This window comes from Zalophus californianus, chromosome 4 (genome assembly GCF_009762305.2).
Source record: "Zalophus californianus isolate mZalCal1 chromosome 4, mZalCal1.pri.v2, whole genome shotgun sequence".
NCBI lineage: Eukaryota > Metazoa > Chordata > Mammalia > Carnivora > Otariidae > Zalophus > Zalophus californianus.
The window spans coordinates 64689314-64708479 of NC_045598.1; the positions used below are offsets into that span (position 1 = coordinate 64689314).

At 36.4% G+C, this 19166-nt stretch overlaps 1 protein-coding gene across 7 annotated transcripts in view; it reads left to right on the forward strand.

Annotated features, from left to right (window-relative positions):
* The first annotated feature begins 912 nt into the window (after positions 1 to 912).
* The window catches only part of MIGA1 (mitoguardin 1), a 91677-nt gene continuing 73423 nt past the window's right edge, over positions 913 to 19166 (forward strand). For 6 of the 7 annotated variants that reach the window (XR_003524196.2, XR_003524197.2, XM_027619024.2 and 3 more), the window contains exons 1-3: positions 913 to 1002; positions 3772 to 3885; positions 17954 to 18131. Coding sequence is in view for 5 of the 7 variants with exons in the window: in XM_027619024.2 (XP_027474825.1) it covers positions 3787 to 3885; positions 17954 to 18131 (277 nt within the window). In the remaining 2 variants the exon portion in view is untranslated. The remainder of the gene's footprint in view (positions 1003 to 3771; positions 3886 to 17953; positions 18132 to 19166) is intronic. The other variant, XM_027619050.2, reaches the window with a different exon arrangement.

Genomic DNA, 19166 nt, shown 5'->3' on the forward strand with positions numbered 1-19166 from the left:
TATAAGTGCAAAATATTTTCACATAGATTTCTGCACACTTTGTTATTATTTATCTAACAATGTCACACATAGCATTGTCATTCTCCCTCCCTATTTCCCATTTGACTAAACAGGAATTTTGAAAACTAACAGAAATGATTATTCATTCCTGTTCCTTAGGTAGGAATAGTAAAAACTGCTGTCACGTTTTAGTTATCCTTACAAAATTGTTTCGACATTTCACCACAAATATGCTCAGCAATTGGAAGTTTTAAATCCGCAGTTTTGGTGGAATGTTTTGGCTGAAGACTGCACATGGAAACAGCATCTTTTTTTGTTGTCGTTCTCCATTCCCCCACCCCCCGACCCCCCATTTGTTTACTGTGTGTTAGAACCTCAGAACAGGGTATACATACTCTGCCTAACAACTCATAGTTGTCCATATTTACATACTCTAATTCAGTGGGAAACATGGAGAAAAAGAGTAATTGAAATCAATAACTTCATCATACAGGGTTAGAATGCCTCTTAACATTCATTTGTTTAAGTGCTGCGGATATATAGTAGAAGTTCTTAATCTGGGATCCATGTATTGCTTTGGGGCGTCTGAACTTGTATATACTGTATATATTTTTTCTTTTAAACAATGTATGAGCGTGTCTATGAGCATTTTTCTGGGGTAATGTCCCCTAGTTTTCACCAGATTCACCGAATAGTCCTAGATCCCTCAAAAGGCTACGAAATACGATACCAGTTAACAGCATTGTAAAAACGCAGTTTTTCTTAAGTGGTCCTTAGATCCTTTTAGCAAGGCAGAAATCTCCTGCCCTAAACAAAAATGGCGGGAGCGGCTTCACACGTAGCCCCTCACGTAGAAAGGCTAGAAGGCCCCCGCCAACATTCTTTCCACCTTCCCAACGCTGACCCCGGAAGGACTCCGCCCCCGCGGCCAGGCGGCTGCTCAGCGCGGGGCTGCGGCGGGGAAGCAGGCTTGGGCCAGCCGCACCTGGCCTGGAGCACCAGGTACAAAAGTGGAGGGGGCGGGCGTTGGGGCGGGTGGGGTCGCTACGCTGGCGGGGCCGAGGCAGCGGGACTGGGCGTGGTGGGCGTGGTGGGGCGCGGGCTAGGGTCCCGGCCTTGGCCCTCAAGATTCTCAGTGCGGGTGAAGGAACAGAAAGCCAGGGAAGTCCCAACGCCAGGGGGAGGCCCTGAATCAGGGTGGGCTCCCGACCGCTCCGAGTCTGACTGAGGGCCTGGGCGGGCGATCCTGCGGGAGGCCCCTTTTCTGGTCCCTTGGTAAAGAAGGGAGACCGCTGAGGAGACTGCTGTGGGGGTCGGGGGTGGGGGTCTTGTTGGAGGTAGGTGCCGCTGGTTGGTCCATGTTTCTGTTTGAATGCCAGTGGTTTGAGCAGGGAGTGGTTTTTGAATGGGGGAAGATTACGCTTTCTTTGCAGGTGCTTTCAGAGAATAATGCAGCATTGGGAGGATTGTGGCGTTGGGACCCTTCTGTAAATAAAGTTGCTCAACATTTATATTCTGGAGGGAGGACTCCAGAAGATCTTGCTCTTGCCCAGACTTTCATTATTACTGTTCTTTCATGATTGCAACAAAGCATTTTTGCTGTGTTTTTCTGAGTTCTGTTGTATGGGTTTAGGCTTCACGTCAAATTTTTTTAGGGTATTTCAGACTTTCATTTTTGCTGAAATTATAAAGTCCAAGCTGTAGAATAGAATTTTAGGTTGTTTAAGAAACAAACACACATTTTTAGCTCCGCAGTGGTTAGCTGGAGAGAAGCGAGTAATATTACATAATACGGTATTTTTGGTGATGTTTTAGTCTCTCTACAAATTTGAATAATTAAACTGCCTTGGTGTTCATCTTAATACTTATGAAAGCAAATGAAATGATTAGTTTGGTTTTTTTTTTACATTATTCAATTGTTAAGTTTAGAATCATTCCCTCAGTGATTTTAAGTTAAATGAGGTAGAATGCAAAAAAGGAGATTTGTCAGAACTCTTGTAAGAAAACCCCGGCAGCTTAAATTGAAATGTTTGCTTTATTTTCTTTCTCCTCTGCTTAAAAAATTCGAACCCTCTATTATGGAGAAAGTCACTTTGAGTGAATTACTCAGTATTTTTTTTTTTTAATGTAGCATAGATGGCTTAATGATCCAGAATCTATTTAACTACTAAAAATGTTTCTCAAGCAGTTGTCAGTTTTGGGGGCGGACAGGATAAGTGTGCTTTTTTTTAGTGTAACATTTAAAAGAAAGTGACAAATGTAGGTGCTTAAAAAATTAAATATTTGAGAAGACTTATGAAAAGGAGTGATTCCTTGCCCAACCTCCCTTACACCCCTAGTCTCATTCCCCAGAGGACCATTTTTCTCTTGTTTGTTTCTTCATGGATTCCTTTGTTTTCTCAGTAATATGTTTATGTCAAAGTTTGTTGGTTGGAATAAATGTACTTCAATTAGAATTATACTGAGCCTGAACATTGTAATTAGAATATGGGGGGGGGATTAAATTTATACTCTGTGAGTGTCACTAGTAGGGAATAAGGTTAGTGTCAGTAGCAGTAACCCACCTTGAGAAGTATTACTGTGTTTGGTTTGAAAGGGAACTACTGCTTAATCAGTGGTTTTGATACTTGTGTGAAGAAAAGATATTAACAAAAGGGTAGTTCGTTGGAGTCTACAAAAAGAGGAGAGAGATACGCAGAAATAAAGGACTTAAAGTATAGCTAGCCAATAAGCTTTTTATAGAGAGATTGCTAATGATTTTTATTTTCTCTTTAGTTATGTTTATGTGGTCCTATTCAAGGAAAAGAAATACTAGATTTGGCAGATGTAAACATTCTCGTTACTGGAGAAGCCTACTCTCTTGTGTACCAGAGACCTGTCTCAGGCTTTTAATTGGCCTAGATAAAATATTCCTCAGGATCCATTAATTTTGTACTCACCAGGCAGCCTTTTTAACTTTTTTTTTTAAATTTAGCTCCTTACAGTTTTTTATTTTAGAGAGGGTATGTTTTGATGACATGTATAAGTATTCTTTTATTGGATAGTATATTTCCTTATTATAAATGAATAAATTTGTAAGCTAATTTATACATCAATACTATGTGAATTTGTTTAGTGTATGTCCAGCTAGATACAAAGATAAAATTGAGTTTCTGGCTTTGAAAAGCATGGACCCAGAGCCTGAACCATCATGATTCTATGAAGGTTCTGCTACCTTTAAGGGCCTTTCTGAGAGATAGCTGCTTTCTCTGTAGACATCTGACTTCTCTTTCTTTGGTTTCAATAGAAATAGGTATTAAAACAATATTAAAATTTCATAGCATATGTGTGGCATTTCTTTGAAGATCTTTAAAATGGGCTAGTAGAAGAATAAGTCCCTGAGTTCCGAAGTTCAGTGAACTGAGTTTACTTTCTAGCCCCAAGGGTCCTGGTTCTAATCAGATTCCCTTGTAGGAAATAGGTGAGAAGAAATCAGTTTTAAATTACTGTTTAAAAGCCGAAATGTTTAACCAGAAAAAAGAGAATCTAGAACCTGAAATTTTCTAAGGAAAATGTGTTACCTGAACTCTTAGTTCAAATCTAACTCATTTTCTTTTTGGGTCCTTTGGTGATTAATAAATAAACTTTTAGCTCAGATAAATTTGGCTTATAATTTTCTTCAGGGAAGTATATCATGAATAATTAACTGCAAAAAAAAACTGATAGAGTTAAATATTCAATTTGTATCTTTCATTTAGTGGCTCATATGTTTTTATGTTTCATTTAATGAAGATTAGAAGAGGAGTCATGTCAGAAGAAACAGTAAGCGAATCACAGTTTTCCTTGAAGACAGCAGTACTAAGAGTGTTTGATCTTCCTCTGTCTTGGTACTATTCTCTCTCCCAGGTAAAAAAAAAAAAAAAGAAAGAAACATAAAGTTGAATAATAAGTTTATTGCTCAGAGCATAGTATTTTGTTTACAGTATTTAAATTTCAATTGAGGTTTTAAATGGTTCAGTCAAAATGTTTATTAAGGTAATTTAATACTTAACTTGGTTTTTATTTCATGGTTTCTTGTTGTTATCATATTAAGAACTTTTTAAAGGAGATTGTATTACTTTAAAAAAATAGTTCTGGGGTGCCTGGCTGGCTCAGTTGGAAGAGCAAGTGACTCTTGATCTTGGGGTCATGAGTTCGAGCACCATGTTGAGTGTAGAGCTTACTTAAATAAATAAATTAAATTAAAGTAGAAAAAATAGTCCTTTTTTTTTTAAGAGATTTTTTATTTATTCATTTGAGAGAGAGCAAACGAGAGCACGAGCCGGGGGGAGGGTTAGAGGGAGAGGGAGAAGCAGACTCCCCACCGAGCAGGGAGCCTGGTACCTCATAAATGAAATTATGTAATATTTGTCTTTGGGGGACTGGCTTAGTTTACTTAGCATAATGTCCTCAAGTTTCATCCATTTTGTAGCATGTCAGAATTTCCTTCTTTTCCCAGGTTGAATAACATTTGATTTTATGGACATAAACCACATTTGGTTTATCCATTCATCCACTGCTGGTCATTTGGGTTACTTCCATCTTTTGGCTCTTGTCAATGATGGTGCTATAAACATAATTGTATGAATATCTATTCAAGTCCCTGCTTTCAGTTCTTTTGGATGTATACCTAGAAGTGAAATTGCTGGATCATACGGTGATTCTATGTTTAATTTGTTGAGGAACTGGCATATTGTTTTCCATAATGGCTCCACCATCACTTTTTATTTCTACCAGCAGTGGACAAGGGTTCCAGTTTCTCCACATTCTCACCAACACCTGTTATTTTCTGGCTTTTTGATAGTAGCCACCCTAATGGGTATGAGTTGGTATCTCATTGTGGTTTTGATTTGCATTTCCGTAGTGATTAGTGATGTTGAGCATCTCTTCATGCACTTATTATCCATTTGTATATCTTCCATGGGAGCAGTCCCTTTATTTTTAATATTTGCTTCTAATGCAATTTGTGCTTCATTGTACTAAAGAAAAAAGTACATATGGAAAGTGGCATTTAGTTCACTAAAGTTATACCAAATATCATCAAATCCAAGATGATCATTTTTGACATTTCAATATTTGTAAAACTTGCTTACATATTAAAATGAATAGTATCTCAGATGGGTGAAATATAGTGTAATTTTACATGTGTATAGGAAAGGATGTTGCACAGTTAAGAGGTATGAGAATAGTAATTACTACCTAGTGGTCACTATATTTAAGACATTATTTATGTCCTTTATACATAAAATGTCTGTAATCCACTAAGTAACCCTGGAATTTGGAAATCATCTCCATCTTACAGATCTGGAGGCTTCAAGAGCTTCATCAACTTGTCTAAAAGGGCAAATAATAGGGGTACCTGGGTGGCTCAGTTGGTTAAGCATCAGATTCTTATTTTATTTTATTTATTTGAGAGAGAAAGAGTGTGCAAGCAGAGGGAGGGAGAGGGACAAGCAGACTCCACACTGAGCCCCACGCAGAGCTTGATCTCAGGACCCTGAGATCAGGACCTAAGCTGAAATCAAGAGTCACTTGCTTAATGACTGAGCCACCCAGGCGCCCCAAACATCTGACTCTTGATTAGGTCTTGATCTCAGGGTCGTGAGTTCAAGCTGGGTGTGGAGCCTATTTTAAAAGTGCAAATGTGAGTTTTTAACTCGTACCTCTGTGATCCCCAAATCCATTTTTTCTCTTTTCCTTTCTCTCCTTTTTCAGGACTACATGCTTAAAAGAAAATTTGACAAATATGGAAGAGAATTAAAAGAGAAAAAAAATTATCAACAGTTCTTTTATAAAAGCTTATTTGCTATACCTTCTCTAAGTCTTTTATTTTTGTAAATATCTCTCTGCCCTCCACTCCCCAGACCGCTCCCCCATTTGAGATTATAAAGTTCTATATTTTGAGCATTTTCTGTTATTAGAAATGCTTTATGAATATAGATGTACTATAGTCTATTGAATATTTCTCTGTTTTTGTGTTTCTGGTTTGTTTCAACAGTTTATTATTTATATATAAGTCTGTCCAATTTTTAGATTTTTTATGATAGTGTATTTCTAGAGATGAAAATATTGAGTCTAAATATTTGGTATTCTTTTATTGTATATGTTATCATACTGTTTGGATGACATTTGGAGACTAGCAGCTCCACTGTATGTAAAGCACTGTGCTAGACATTTTATATTAGGTACATTTACAAATTTATTTAATCCTTACAATGATCCTAAAGTAATATTATTCTTTAAAATGTATTATTTATAAATGTGTATTATTCTTTAAAATGCTAATACATTTATATGGTTCATATATCAAAACCACACACACGTACATATACATACATGGAGAGGTTTTACTGTCTTGGTCCCCATCTACTTCCTACAGGTAACCATTTGGATTACTTGAATATCTTTTAGGGTTTCCTTAATCACATATCTGCAAAAGCAATTATATACTTATTTTTTCCTCTTTCTTATAAAAGAGGAAAGCATGGAATGAGTTTTGAGTACTAAGTACCATGGGGCTCCTGGGTGGCTCAGTTGGTTAAGCAACTGCCTTTGGCTCAGGTCATGATCCTGGAGTCCCAGAATCGAGTCTGACATTGGGCTCCCCGCTCAGCAGGGAGTCTGCTTCTCCCTCTGACCCTCCCCCCTCTTGTGTTCTCTCTCTCTCAAATAAATAAATAATATCTTAAAAATAAATAAGTAAATGTCAATACTAAGTACCATGGCCGAGAGTAGAGAATGTATCATTTAGTTTACCTGCACTACCTATGTTCCTGCTTTTTTATACTTAAATTATTTCCTGGAGATCTTTCTGTATTAATATATATATAGATCTTTTTCTTTTTTTTATTCATACAGCTATGTAGTATTTGTATACATGAACATTTGTGTCATTTCTGATCTTGTACTGTTACAAACAGTTATATAGTGAGTAAGTTTGATACACTTCAATTCATACAGGCATAGGCGTGGGGTACAGGTATAGGCACAGGATAAATTTTTAGACTTTGAATTTCTGGGCCAAAGAGTAAATGTATTTGAATTTTGATAGATACTATTAAATTGCCTTCTGTAGGAATAGTATTATTTTGTACTCCCCAAATTTGGGGAGTTTTGCCATTCTGGTAGGTGAGAATGGTATTTCATCATGATTTTAATTTTATATCTTATATGTTAAGCTGAGAATCTTTTCATAGATTTAAGAGCAATTTGTATTAATTATGAATATTTTCAAGGCTTTTGTTTGTCATTTCTAAGTTGCTCTGCAGATTGGCTATACCAATGCACAGTCTTCATCAATCTTAATCATTTGATGATGTCTTTTTTCACAGTCTAGAAATCAGAGTGTTAGTTTTTTTAAATGTTTATTAGCATTTGGTATTTCTTCTTTAGAAATTACTTTTGTATCCTTTGCGTATATGATTCTACTATACCACCTACTTTTCAATGCTAAGAGTAATTTTCTGAGGCCAGGTGTATCGGCCAACTTGTTCCATGAGATATTTTTAAAAATAATATAAAGAGTCATTGCAGGTAAACTTAAGGATACATTTTTTACTCTCAGCCATGGCACTTAGTATTCAAAACTCATTCCATGCTATCAGTGCCCTAAGATAGGTCAGCAAATTACAGCCTCTAAGTGAAATCAAGGCCACCACCTGTTTTTGCAAGTAAAGTTTTATTGGGACACAGCCGTACTCATTTGTTAATGTATTATCTGTGACTGCTTTTGCACTATAACAACAGAGCTAAGTGGTTGCAGTAGAGATTATATGTTCCACAAGCCTAAAATATTTACTACTTGGCCTATGCCGAAAAAGTTTGTTGACTAAGGAAAAGCTCAGAGCTCTTGTTCTGTAACTTTAGAATCGGATTGATTTTTTTAAAATAAAAAGACATGTAAGATTTTTTTGTTCATTAGTTCAGCCTCCAAAAATTGAGAAGCCATGTTGGATGCAATTCAGTTATATATTTAATTGCATAGTGAGATGTCATCTGTGTGACTGAAGTAATTTTAATAGATGATGGAAGACATGCATGGATTTAAACACCTTCGATGATGCATCTTGATTCATGTTTCACCACTGTGGAATTGTGTGATCTTTGGCAGGTTACTTAACCTCTTTGAAGCCAATTTATCATGTTTGACATGCAATAAAGATGAGTGAGCACCCCAATAAATGTTAACTCCTATTATATTTACCTGTCATTTATTTAAGGAATAATACATTTTCCAAGTATTTGTTCTTTCATTTAGTGAATACATACTCTAAACAAAATACTTAAGTCTCTTTTGCTTCTGTAGTTTTCTTAAGGATTATTTTGGTATCCTTAAGGTCATTAAGATGGTATTACTTTATCGTGTTAATACAAGCAGATTCTATTTTTCAGCTGGAAAACACAACATAAAGAGATAAGTAGTTTAGTTGATTCTCCAAATTCAGAGTGTTAAGTGAGAAAGACAAAGAATTAACTGAGCACTTAAAAAATAAAAATCTGTCTAAATGCAGTGTGGCTTCCTGAATTGGTCCTGGAATAGAAAAAGAACATCAGTGGAAAAACTGGTGAAATCAGAATAAAGTCTATAGTTTAATAATGTTGTACTAATGTTTGTTTTTTTAGTTTTATTTTATGTTAATTTTTTAGTTTTATAAGATGTTAGCATCAGGAAAATCCTAAGTGATGGATTTTCAGGAAAATCCTAAGTGATGCAAAGATACTATCTTTGCAGTTTTTCTGTAAATCTAAAATTATTTCAGGGTGCCTTGGTGGCTCAGTCATTAAGTGTCTGCTTTCGGCTTAGGTCCTGATCTTGGGGTCCTGGGATTGAGCCCCATGTTGGGCTCCCTGCTCAGCGGGGCGTCTGCTTTTCCCAGCTGCTTGTGCTCTGTTTCTCTCAAATAAATAAATAAAATCTTCAAAAAAAAAAAAATATAGGTTCAAACTGTTGAACATTTTTTAATTAAAATAAATTAACATTAAATAATAGCTCACATTTTTTAATGCCTGCTATGTGTCAGATATTACTTTATGTATGTTATCTAAACAAAACAACCCTATGAGGGAGATGTTATTCCTGTTTATTCAAGAGTTTACAGTTTGCATGTAGTGTTTTCTAGTTATCAGAGAGATTCACTCAAAGTATACCTATTAAGCCTCTACTGTGTTTCGGTCAAGATATAAAGTGGTGAGCAAGATCTAGGCATAGTTCTTAGCCCTTACTGAGCTTAGAACCTCAATAAAGTTTGTAGAAACTGCCCTTTCTCCCCCAAAGAAAGGTGTAAGTACTGTGTTTGAGGAATAGATCAACTGAATTCTTTATGCTGAAAAAAGGGAAATAAAGTTATTGGAGCAGGAAACTGGTGCATGACTATTCTCTGTCTCCAGAGAACATTAGATGGTAGGGGACTTGACAAGAGCATTAAACAATAGCATCAGGTTATGAAGTGTGAAATCTGAGCATAAGGAGTAGTTTTCTTTTCCTTTGTATTCTCAGTGTCTGGGCCATAAATAGATGCTCAATTCATGTTGAGTGAATAGGACATGTGTCTAGTTCTCATTTGCCTGGAGGTGAGGAAATGGATTGTATCACCATAGAAAGCCCCTCTGAGCTTTGGGATTCTGAGATGCTATTTCCAATGTTCCAGGCAATGATATAGGAAGCAATTGACTTCCCTCTGGGAGGGAAAAAAGCAACAAAACAAGAAGTGATAGGCAAGAGTAATATTAGAGACTTTCAAACGTCGTGTTTTCTAGATTACTTAGGATAAACATTTTCTCTGGGAAATTTGTTGCTTTTTTTGTCATGGAAAAGGTTTCTTTTTTCATGAGATTATGACTGTAAACTTCAATAGGTCTTTTATATAAAAATAATAACTAACATATAAACAGAACTTGGATCTTAATAAAAGTGAATTGATTTTTATTGTATTTGAATTTATATTAGTAAAGAACATTATATGTCTGATGGAGTAGTTTTAATTTCGTATTTATATCATAGTGGTTCTTTAACTTCAGTGCCCTTGGATATAGAACTGACGATTTTTTTTTTTAAGATTTTATTTATTTATTTGACAGAGAGACACACAGCAAGAGACACAGCAAGAGACACAGCAAGAGAACACAAGCAGGGGGAATGGGAGAGGGAGAAGCAGGCTTCCTGCTGAGCAAGGAGCCTGATGCGGGGCTCAGTCCCAGGACCCTGGGATCATGACCTGAGCCGAAGGCAGATGCTTAACAACTGAGCCACCCAGGTGCCCCTAGAACTGACAATTTAAGCAGACACTATCACTTAACTGTGATTGGGCCTTTATTAATAGATTATTTACTTTAATGGAGGTCTTAATTTTCTTATCTTACATTTACTTCTGCAGTAAATACTAATTTTTACATTTGATCTAAGATTAATATTGTTTTGATAATGAGGTCATGGCGGTTTATAAAAGATACTGAAAATTAAGAAGATGTTCTTAATAGCGCTACTTTTATTTTTAATTAAAAATTTTTTTTAAGATTTTATTTTTAACTAATCTCTATACCCAGTGTGGGGCTTGAATTCACAACCCTGAGATCAAGAGTTCCATGCTTCACTGACTGAGCCAGCCAGTTGCCCCAATAATAATGCTATTTTTAGAATTTATTTTATTATTGGGTCTTTGGCATCCAGATTGAAGGAACTGTTGTTTTTTTTTCCCAAATCTCATTTAGTTGCTCTTAACACTGAAGGTATGGTTCCAGAGGGAAAAACAAATCTAAAGAAATAAAAACTTATGGGGCTCCTGGGTGGTGCAGTTGGTTAGGCATCTAACTCTTGGTTTTGGCTTGGGTTATAATCTCAGGGTCTTCAGATCCGGCCCTGGGTCGGGCTCCACACTTGGTGTAAAGTCTGCTTGGGACTCTCTCTTTCTCCCTCTGCCCCAGTTCTTTCCCTCTCTCAAATAAATAAATCTTAAAAAAAAATTTGCTAATGCCTGTAATAGAGACATTGCTTAAGAGAATAATTCTTAAAGTTTGTGAAGGGAAAAAAGTTTGAGGTGGTATTGGAATGTTCTATATTTTCTATATTTCTATATTTTCTATATTTTCTTGATAGTTTTGAAGGAATTTAAGTGGACTTGGAGGAAAAGTAGAGTAAGGATAGTTTTAAATTTTATGTTAGATCATAGTCACTGAGGCCACATGCTAATGGCAAATGCAAGTAAATCATTTCTGGTATTCCAGAAAATGAGCAAATTTTTTTTTTAAGATTTGATTTATTTATTTGACAGAGAGAATACAAACAGGGGGAGCGGTAGGCAGAGGGAGAGGGAGAAGCAGGCTCCCTGTTCATCAGGGAGCCCAATGTGGGCCTCGATCCCAGGACCCTGGGATCATGACCTGAGCCGAAGGCAGATGCTTAACTGACTGAGCCACCCAGGCGCCCTGAAAATGAGCAGTTTTTATGTGTAGAATCCAGATGTTATTTTAAAAACAGATTTATTGAGGTATAATTGACACACATTGCACTGTCTGTATTTAAAATACAATTTAAGTTTTAACATACATGTGTATATTATACCTGTGAATTCTTTTTTTTTTTAATTTTATGTATTTATTTGTCAGAGAGAGTGAACGAGCGCAGGCAGGCAGAGGGAGAAGCAGGCCCTGCTGAGCAAGGAGCCTGATGTGGGACTTGATCCCAGGACCCTGGGATCGTGACCTGAGCCAAAGGCAGACACTCATCTGACAGCCACCCAGGCGTCCCTATATCTGTGAAATTCTTGCCACAGTCAGGATAATGAACATATCCACGATCTCCAAATTTTCTCATTCCCCTTTGTAGTCTCTCCCTTTGCATCTCCCTAAGTCCCCTCCCTCACTTTCCCCCAGGCAACCACTGATCTGCTTTTGATCACTATAGATTTGTTTGCATTTTGTTTTATATAAAATGGAATCATACAATATGTACTTTCTTTTGTCTTTTTTTCTTTCACTTAGTCTGACTTTGAAATATATGCATGTTGCGTATATCAATAGTTAATTCTATTTCATCACTGCATAGTATTCCATTGTATGGATATACCACAGTTTGTTCAGCTGTTGGTAGACATTGGGTTGTTTCCTGTTTTTATTTTTTAATTGTAAGTAAAGCTGCTAAGAATATTCCCATACAAGTCTTTGTATGGACATATGCTTTCATTTCTCTTGGGAGTGGAACAATTGAATCATAAGATAGGGATATATTTAATTAAAAAAATTTTTAAACATTTTAAAAAAATTTTATTTGAGAAAGAGAGCAAGCAGAGAGGGACAGAGAGGGAGGGAGAAGGAGGGAGAATATGGAGCAGACTCCTCACTGAGCAGCGAGATCATGATCTGAGCCAAAAACAAGAGGTGAATGCTTAACCAACTGAGCCACTCAGGCACCATGAGATATATTTAATTTTTTTAAAAAATGCCAGACTTCTTCCAAAGTGGCCATATCATTGGTATGGCCAGTCTTTTCATTTTAGCCATTCTAATAGAATAGCAGAATCTCATTGTGGTTTTAATTTGATTTTCCCTAATGACCAGTAATGTTGAACATGCTTTCTTTTTTTTTTTTTTTAAAGATTTTATTTATTTATTTGACAGAGAGAGACACAGCGAGAGCAGGAACACAAGCAGGGGGAGTGGGAGAGGGAGAAGCAGGCTTCCCGCTGAGCAGGGAGTCCGATGTGGGGCTCAATCCCAGGGTCCTGGGATCATGACCTGAGCCGAAGGCAGCCGCTTAACGACTGAGCCACTCAGGCGCCCCTGAACATGCTTTCATATGCTTATATGCCATCCGTAAATCTTTGCTGATGTGTCTATTCAAAGCTTTTGCCCATTTTTTAATTGGGTTGTTTTGAGAATTTCTTATATACCTTGGGTATGATTCCTTTATCAGATCTATCATTTGTAACTATTCTAGTCTGTAGATTGTCTTTTCAACTTCTGGAAAGTGCTATTTATGTATGGATGGATGTTTTTAAACATTTATTTTAGAGAGAGAGCTGTGCAAGCAGGAGACAGGGCAGAAGGAAGGGAGAGAAAGAATCTCAAACAGACTGCCTACTGAGTGCAGAACCCAGTGCAGGCTTGATCCCATGACCCTTGAAATCATGACCTGAGCTGAAATCAGGAGCCAGAGGCCTAACTGACTGAGCCACCCAGGCACCCCTAAGCAATGCCTTTTAAAGAGCAGAAGTTTTGAATTCTGAAGTCCATTTGTCAACTTTTTTCTTTTTTTTTTTTTTTTAAGATTTTATTTATTTATTTGACAGAGAGAGACACAGCGAGAGAGGGAACACAAGCAGGGGGAGTGGGAGAGGGAGAAGCAGGCTCCCCGCCGAGCAGGGAGCCCGATGTGGGGCTCGATCCCAGGACCCTGGGATCACGACCCGAGCCGAAGGCAGCCGCCCAACCAACTGAGCCACCCAGGCGCCCCTTTCCTTTTTTTTTTTTAATGGATCAGGTTCTTGGTGTCATCTCTAAGAAATATTCGCCTAACCAAAGGTCACAAAGATTTTTTCGTATGCTTTTTTCTAGAACTTTTATAGTTTTAGATTTTATATTCTTGGAGTTTTAGGTTTATGATCCATGAGTGAATTATTGTATGTAGTGTGAAATTATATAGTATATAGTCTTTTGGAATTGGCTTTTTTCACTTAACATAATGCATTTGAGATTCATTCACATTGTTGTGTGTCTGAATATTATGACCTTTTTCATTGCTGAGTATTCATTCCATTGTATGGGTGTACCAGTTTATCCATTTATCTGTGGAGGGACGTTTGTAGGTCTTGGTGGATTTCTAGACTACATAGATTTTCTATGTTTTCTTCAAGAAATTTCTTCCTTGAGAGACACCTGGGTGGCTGAGTCGGTTAAGCGTCTGCCTTCAGCTCGGGTCGTGATTCCAGGGTCCTGGGATCGAGCCCTGCATCGGGGCTCCTTGCTTGTTGGGGAGTCTGCTTCTCCCTCTGCCTGCTCTGCCTTCTGCTCCCCCTGCTTGTTCTCTCTCTCTCTCTGACAAATAAATAAAATCTTTAAAAAAAGATATTTCTTCCTTGAATTTACTTTTGACAAAAATAGGTTGACTGTATTTGTACAGGTTTATTTCTGAATTCTGTTCTGTTGCATTGATCTATATGCCTATTGTTTTGTCAATACCACACTGTTTTAATTACTGTAGCTTTATAGTTAATTTTGAAATTGGCTATAGTAAGTTCTCCAACTTCCTCTTTTTCAGAGTTATTTTGGTTATTTTAGTTCCTTTGCCTTTCCTTAATTTTTTTTTTTTTTAATAATAAGCTACCAATACCTACAAAAATTTTTGCTGGGGGGTGCCTGGGTTGGTTAAGCATCTGCCTTTGGCTCAGGTCATGATCTCGGGGTCCTGGGATCGAGCCCCGCTTCAAGCTCCCTGCTCAGCAGGGAGTCTGTTTCTCCCTCCCACTCAGCCCCTCCTCCCTGCTCGTGCTCCCCCCCGCAAACAAATAAATAAAATCTTTAAAAAATTTTTTTGCTGGAATTTTGATTAGGGTTATTTTGGTTTTTGTACATCAGTATGAAGAGAAACAACATTTTATAATCCATGAACATGATGTATCTCTCCTTTTATCTTTGTTGATTTCCTTCATCAGTGTTTTGTTGTTAACTAGCACTGATTTTTTTTTAGATTTATTGCTAAGTATTTTTTTCTTTTTCTTTTACTAGGTGCTATTATAAATGGTATTGCTTTTTAAATTTCATTTCCAGTTGCTTATTGCTGTTATTGACTTTGTAGCCTATTTATCTATCAGTTCTAGGAGATTTTTAGGTAGATTTTTTGGGATTTTCCATGTAGACAATCAAAATTGTCTGCAAATACAGAGTTTTACTTCTTCCTTTCCAATGTGTATTCCTTTTATTCTTTTTTCTTGACTTTTTATATTGGCTGGCACTTTTTTTTTTTTTAAGATTTTATTTATTTGACAGAGAGAGAGACAGCGAGAGAGAGAACACTAGCAGGGGAAGTGGGAGAGGGAGAAGCAGGCCTCCTGCCAAGCAGGGAGCCCGATGCGGGGCTCGATTCCAGGGCCCTGGGATCACGACCTGAGCTGAAGGCAGACGGCTAACAACTGAGCCACCCAGGCGCCCCTTGGCTGCCACTTTTAATATGATGTTGGTTCTGGTAGCTTCAGGCATTCCTTGGCTGTGGCAGCATAACTGTAATCTCTGCCTCCCTCTTCACATGGCTTTCTCTTTTGTGTCTCTCTGTGTCCTTTAATCCCTTATAAGGACACTCATTTGATTTAGGGTCCACCCTAAAACAATGTGATGTCATCTTGATTCTTACCTTAATTACATGGACAAAGATTTTCTTTTTAAATAAGATTATAATCTGATATTCAAGGTAAATGTGAATATTGGGGGGACACTAGTTAAGCCACACACCTTCTAGTCCTAATTTGCTGAGTTTTTTAAAAACCATGAGTGGATGTTGAATATTTTCAAATGTTCTTTTTGAATTTATTGAGATTATATTATGGTGTTTCTTCTTGGTTTGTTATTATGGTAAGTTACATTGATTGATTTTTGAATGTTGAACCAGATTTGCATTCCTAGGATGTACACTACTAGATCATCTATAGTATTCATTTTATATATCACTGGATTCGATATGTTAATATTTTGTGAAGGATTTTTTATAAAATCAACATTATAGATACTACCCCATAATTTTTTTGTAATGTCCTTGGTTTTGATATTAATAATAATGCTGGCTTCAAAAAATGGGAAGTATTCCCTCATTGAATGGAATTGATATTTCTTTCTTAAATACTTAGTAGAATTTGCCGTATCATTTGTTAAAAGGTTTTATTTAACTACATATTCAGTTTCTTTGCTATCTATTTCTTCCTGAGTGAATTTTGATAGTTTCTGTTTTTCAAGAAATTGGTCCATTTCATCTAAAATTGTTGAATTTATGGGCATAGAGTTGTTTATAGTAATCCTTTTCATATCTGTAAGGTCTTTAGTGATGACACCTCTTTTATTTCTGATTTTGGTAATATGTGTCTTTTCTCTCTCCCTCTCTCTCTCTCTCTCTGTTTGTTTGTTTTTGGTCAGACCGGTTAGAGCTTTGTCAGTTTTATTTTTTCCCCCTGAAACCTATTGGGAGTGAACCTATTGGTTTTTTTAAACACTTTTGTTTTTATTGATTTGTCTTTCTATTTCATTGATTTCTGTTTAGTCTTTATTACTTCCTGTCTTCTGCTTGCTTTGGATTGAATTTGTTCTTTTTTCTAGTTTCTTAAGGCAAAAACTCAGATTATGGATTTGATATCTTTCTTCTTTAATATAAGCATTTAATGGTATAAATTTCCTTTGGAAATTGAAGCTGCATCCCACAGATTAAGTCTTTTGTTCTTTGGAAGGTATAGAGAAGGGTATTGATGCAGTTAATGCCCCTCCACAAAAACTCCTGTTTCCTTCCAGTTCTACACCATTAGGGAGACTTAGGGCTCTAGCAGTCTTTTCTGTGAGTAGAGCCTGATGGGATTCATGAAGATAAAACCTGCAAAAAGTATGGATTACCCCTATCTTTGCAGCATCCCCCCTGCTCCCCGGGGGTACTTTATCCTCTCTCACCAGTGCACACTGTCTTTACCAATTTACCAGGCAAACTAGTTGAACTCATTTTACTGATGTCCTGCTGTGTTTTATCTCTGCATGCCAGAGCTTATGTCCTATCTCAGAGATACCTGTGTCTCTTTAGGGCCAGTTGATTGCCCTTTGACCTCAGCATTGTGATGGGTCCAAGAAAAAATGAAAACTTGCCATTTGTCTGGCTTTTTTGTTATTGTGAGTTTGGAAGTGACACTCTTTCCAGTGCTCTATACCTCAAGACTATGGCTTTATTTTATTGCTCTCCTGTATTTTTTACTGTTGATAGTGTCTGTCCCCTAAGACAAAGTTAATTACCTCTTGCTCTGATGTTGATACTTAGTGTATACTTATACTACTGTATTTATCACACTGTACTGTAATTATCTGTGAATATATTTGTCTCTACTATTAGCACCCTGCTTGAAGGAGGCAAGATGTGTGTCCTCTATACCTAGTGCTTCCTGATCATTGAAAGGCATTAATATTTGCTTGTTGAAGAAAATTGCAGTAAGATTTTAATTTTAATTTTCATAGCACAGTGTGGTACATTGTAAAATGCTGAGTAAATATTTGTTGAATAATTCATGCATAAAAGGGCTTATTCAGATAGCATTTAGAAATTGAGTTAATTTGGGGCTCCTGGGTGGCACAGTCTCTCTCAAATGAATAAATAAAATAAATCTTAAAAAAAAGAAATTGAGTTAATTCATGTTTGTCCAGATTTCCAGATAGTTTAAAAAAAAAGTTGGTTTGTTTTAAAACTCTGAATTAGGGGTGCCTGGGTGGCTCAGTTGGTTAAGCGTCTGACTCTTGATCTCAGCTCAGTTCTTGATTTCAGGGTTGTGAGTTCAAGCCCCACGTTGGGCCCTATGCTGGGCATGGAGCCTACTCAAAAAACAAAAACAAAACAAAGCAAAACTCTGAATTAATTATTCCTGTAATTTAAAATCTTGCAATGATTCAGACATTTAGTTGCAGGAAAATCATTAGTTCAATAGGTTTTAATGGGGTTGAATCATTTTGTGTTCCTTTTGACTTTTGTGGTAATATTGTTTACCTAAGAACTTCAGAAAGTAATAAATAATACATTTTGCTTGTTTTTAAAATTCAGGTTGGGCTAGCTGTCATTTAAAGAGTGTGATATAATATTCTCTCGGTAGTACTTAGAACTAGTACTAATATAGTATTCACTTTTAGCTTAAGAATAAGTTTTGTTCTTACATCTTTATTTTAAGTGAACAAATATAAGAAGCTTTTTTCAGTCTACCTGCATCTTTTCCAGATAAAATTTTCACCAGTAGCAAAAAAGTTGTTTGTGGTAACTGCAGTGAGTGCTGTATCTGTAATTTTTCTGGCCCATCACTTTAAAAGAAGACGTGGAAAGAAGAAAGGAAAAATACTACCATGGGAACCAGAGCACCTTGTACTTGAATACACTAAAAGAGCAGCATCAGACAAAGGTATGTGGAGATAGCTGAATTAAGTCTACAAAGGAAATTTTATATATAAATCATAACTGGAGTGATTTCAGTGTGTTAGTCTCTGAAATTCCTTTCCTTAATATTTAACTCACAGATAATACAGATTCATTTTAGAAAGATTAGAACATACAGATAAGCAAACAAAAAATTAAAATCACCTGATGTTCTGCTACCCAGAAGTAATGACTGATAGTACTATGGCATATATCCATTTCTATTTGCATTTAAATATATTGAGACATAAAATTCTATATTATGTACAAATAAATGGTATATAGTAAAATTATGATTATACCTTTGTAGCCTGCTTGTAAAATATTTGATAATATGTAAGAATGTTTTTCTAGGTCAACAAATGTATTTCTATGCTATTATTTTTAATATGTACCTAGTGTTAAATTTGTAAATATATACACCAATTTATTTAAGCAGTTCCCTCTTGTTCCCTTTAGAATGTGTTTTTTGCTTTGCATATACTTGTCTGATTATTATCTTAGTATATAAGTAGAAGTAGAATTGCTGGTCTTTAAAAGATCCATAGTTTTTGTTAGAGATACAGTACATACTGCCAAAGTGTATTAATAACAATAATTTCTTGAGCATGCTGAATTTCTTTTTTTTATTTTTAATTATTTTTAATTTATTAGAGGATCACATGCTTTTTAAAAAAAATTTTTTTTTTAAGATTTTATTTATTTGACAGAGAGAGACACAGCGAGAGAGGGAACAAGCAGGGGGAGCAGGAGAGGGAGAAGCAGACTCCCGGCTGAGCAGGGAGCCTGATGCGGGGCTCGATCCCAGGACCCTGGGATCATGACCTGAGCTGAAGGCAGACACTTAATGACTGAGCCCCCAGGTGCCCCCAAGAATCATGTGCTTTTGTGATTAATTTATCTAGTAAATAATCAATGAATGACTATTTTGTGCCAAGTACAGTGAACATTACAGTAATGATTGCTCTCACTTAATGAGATTTTATTAGATCTCAGGTGTAGTACTAAATGCTGTGTATTC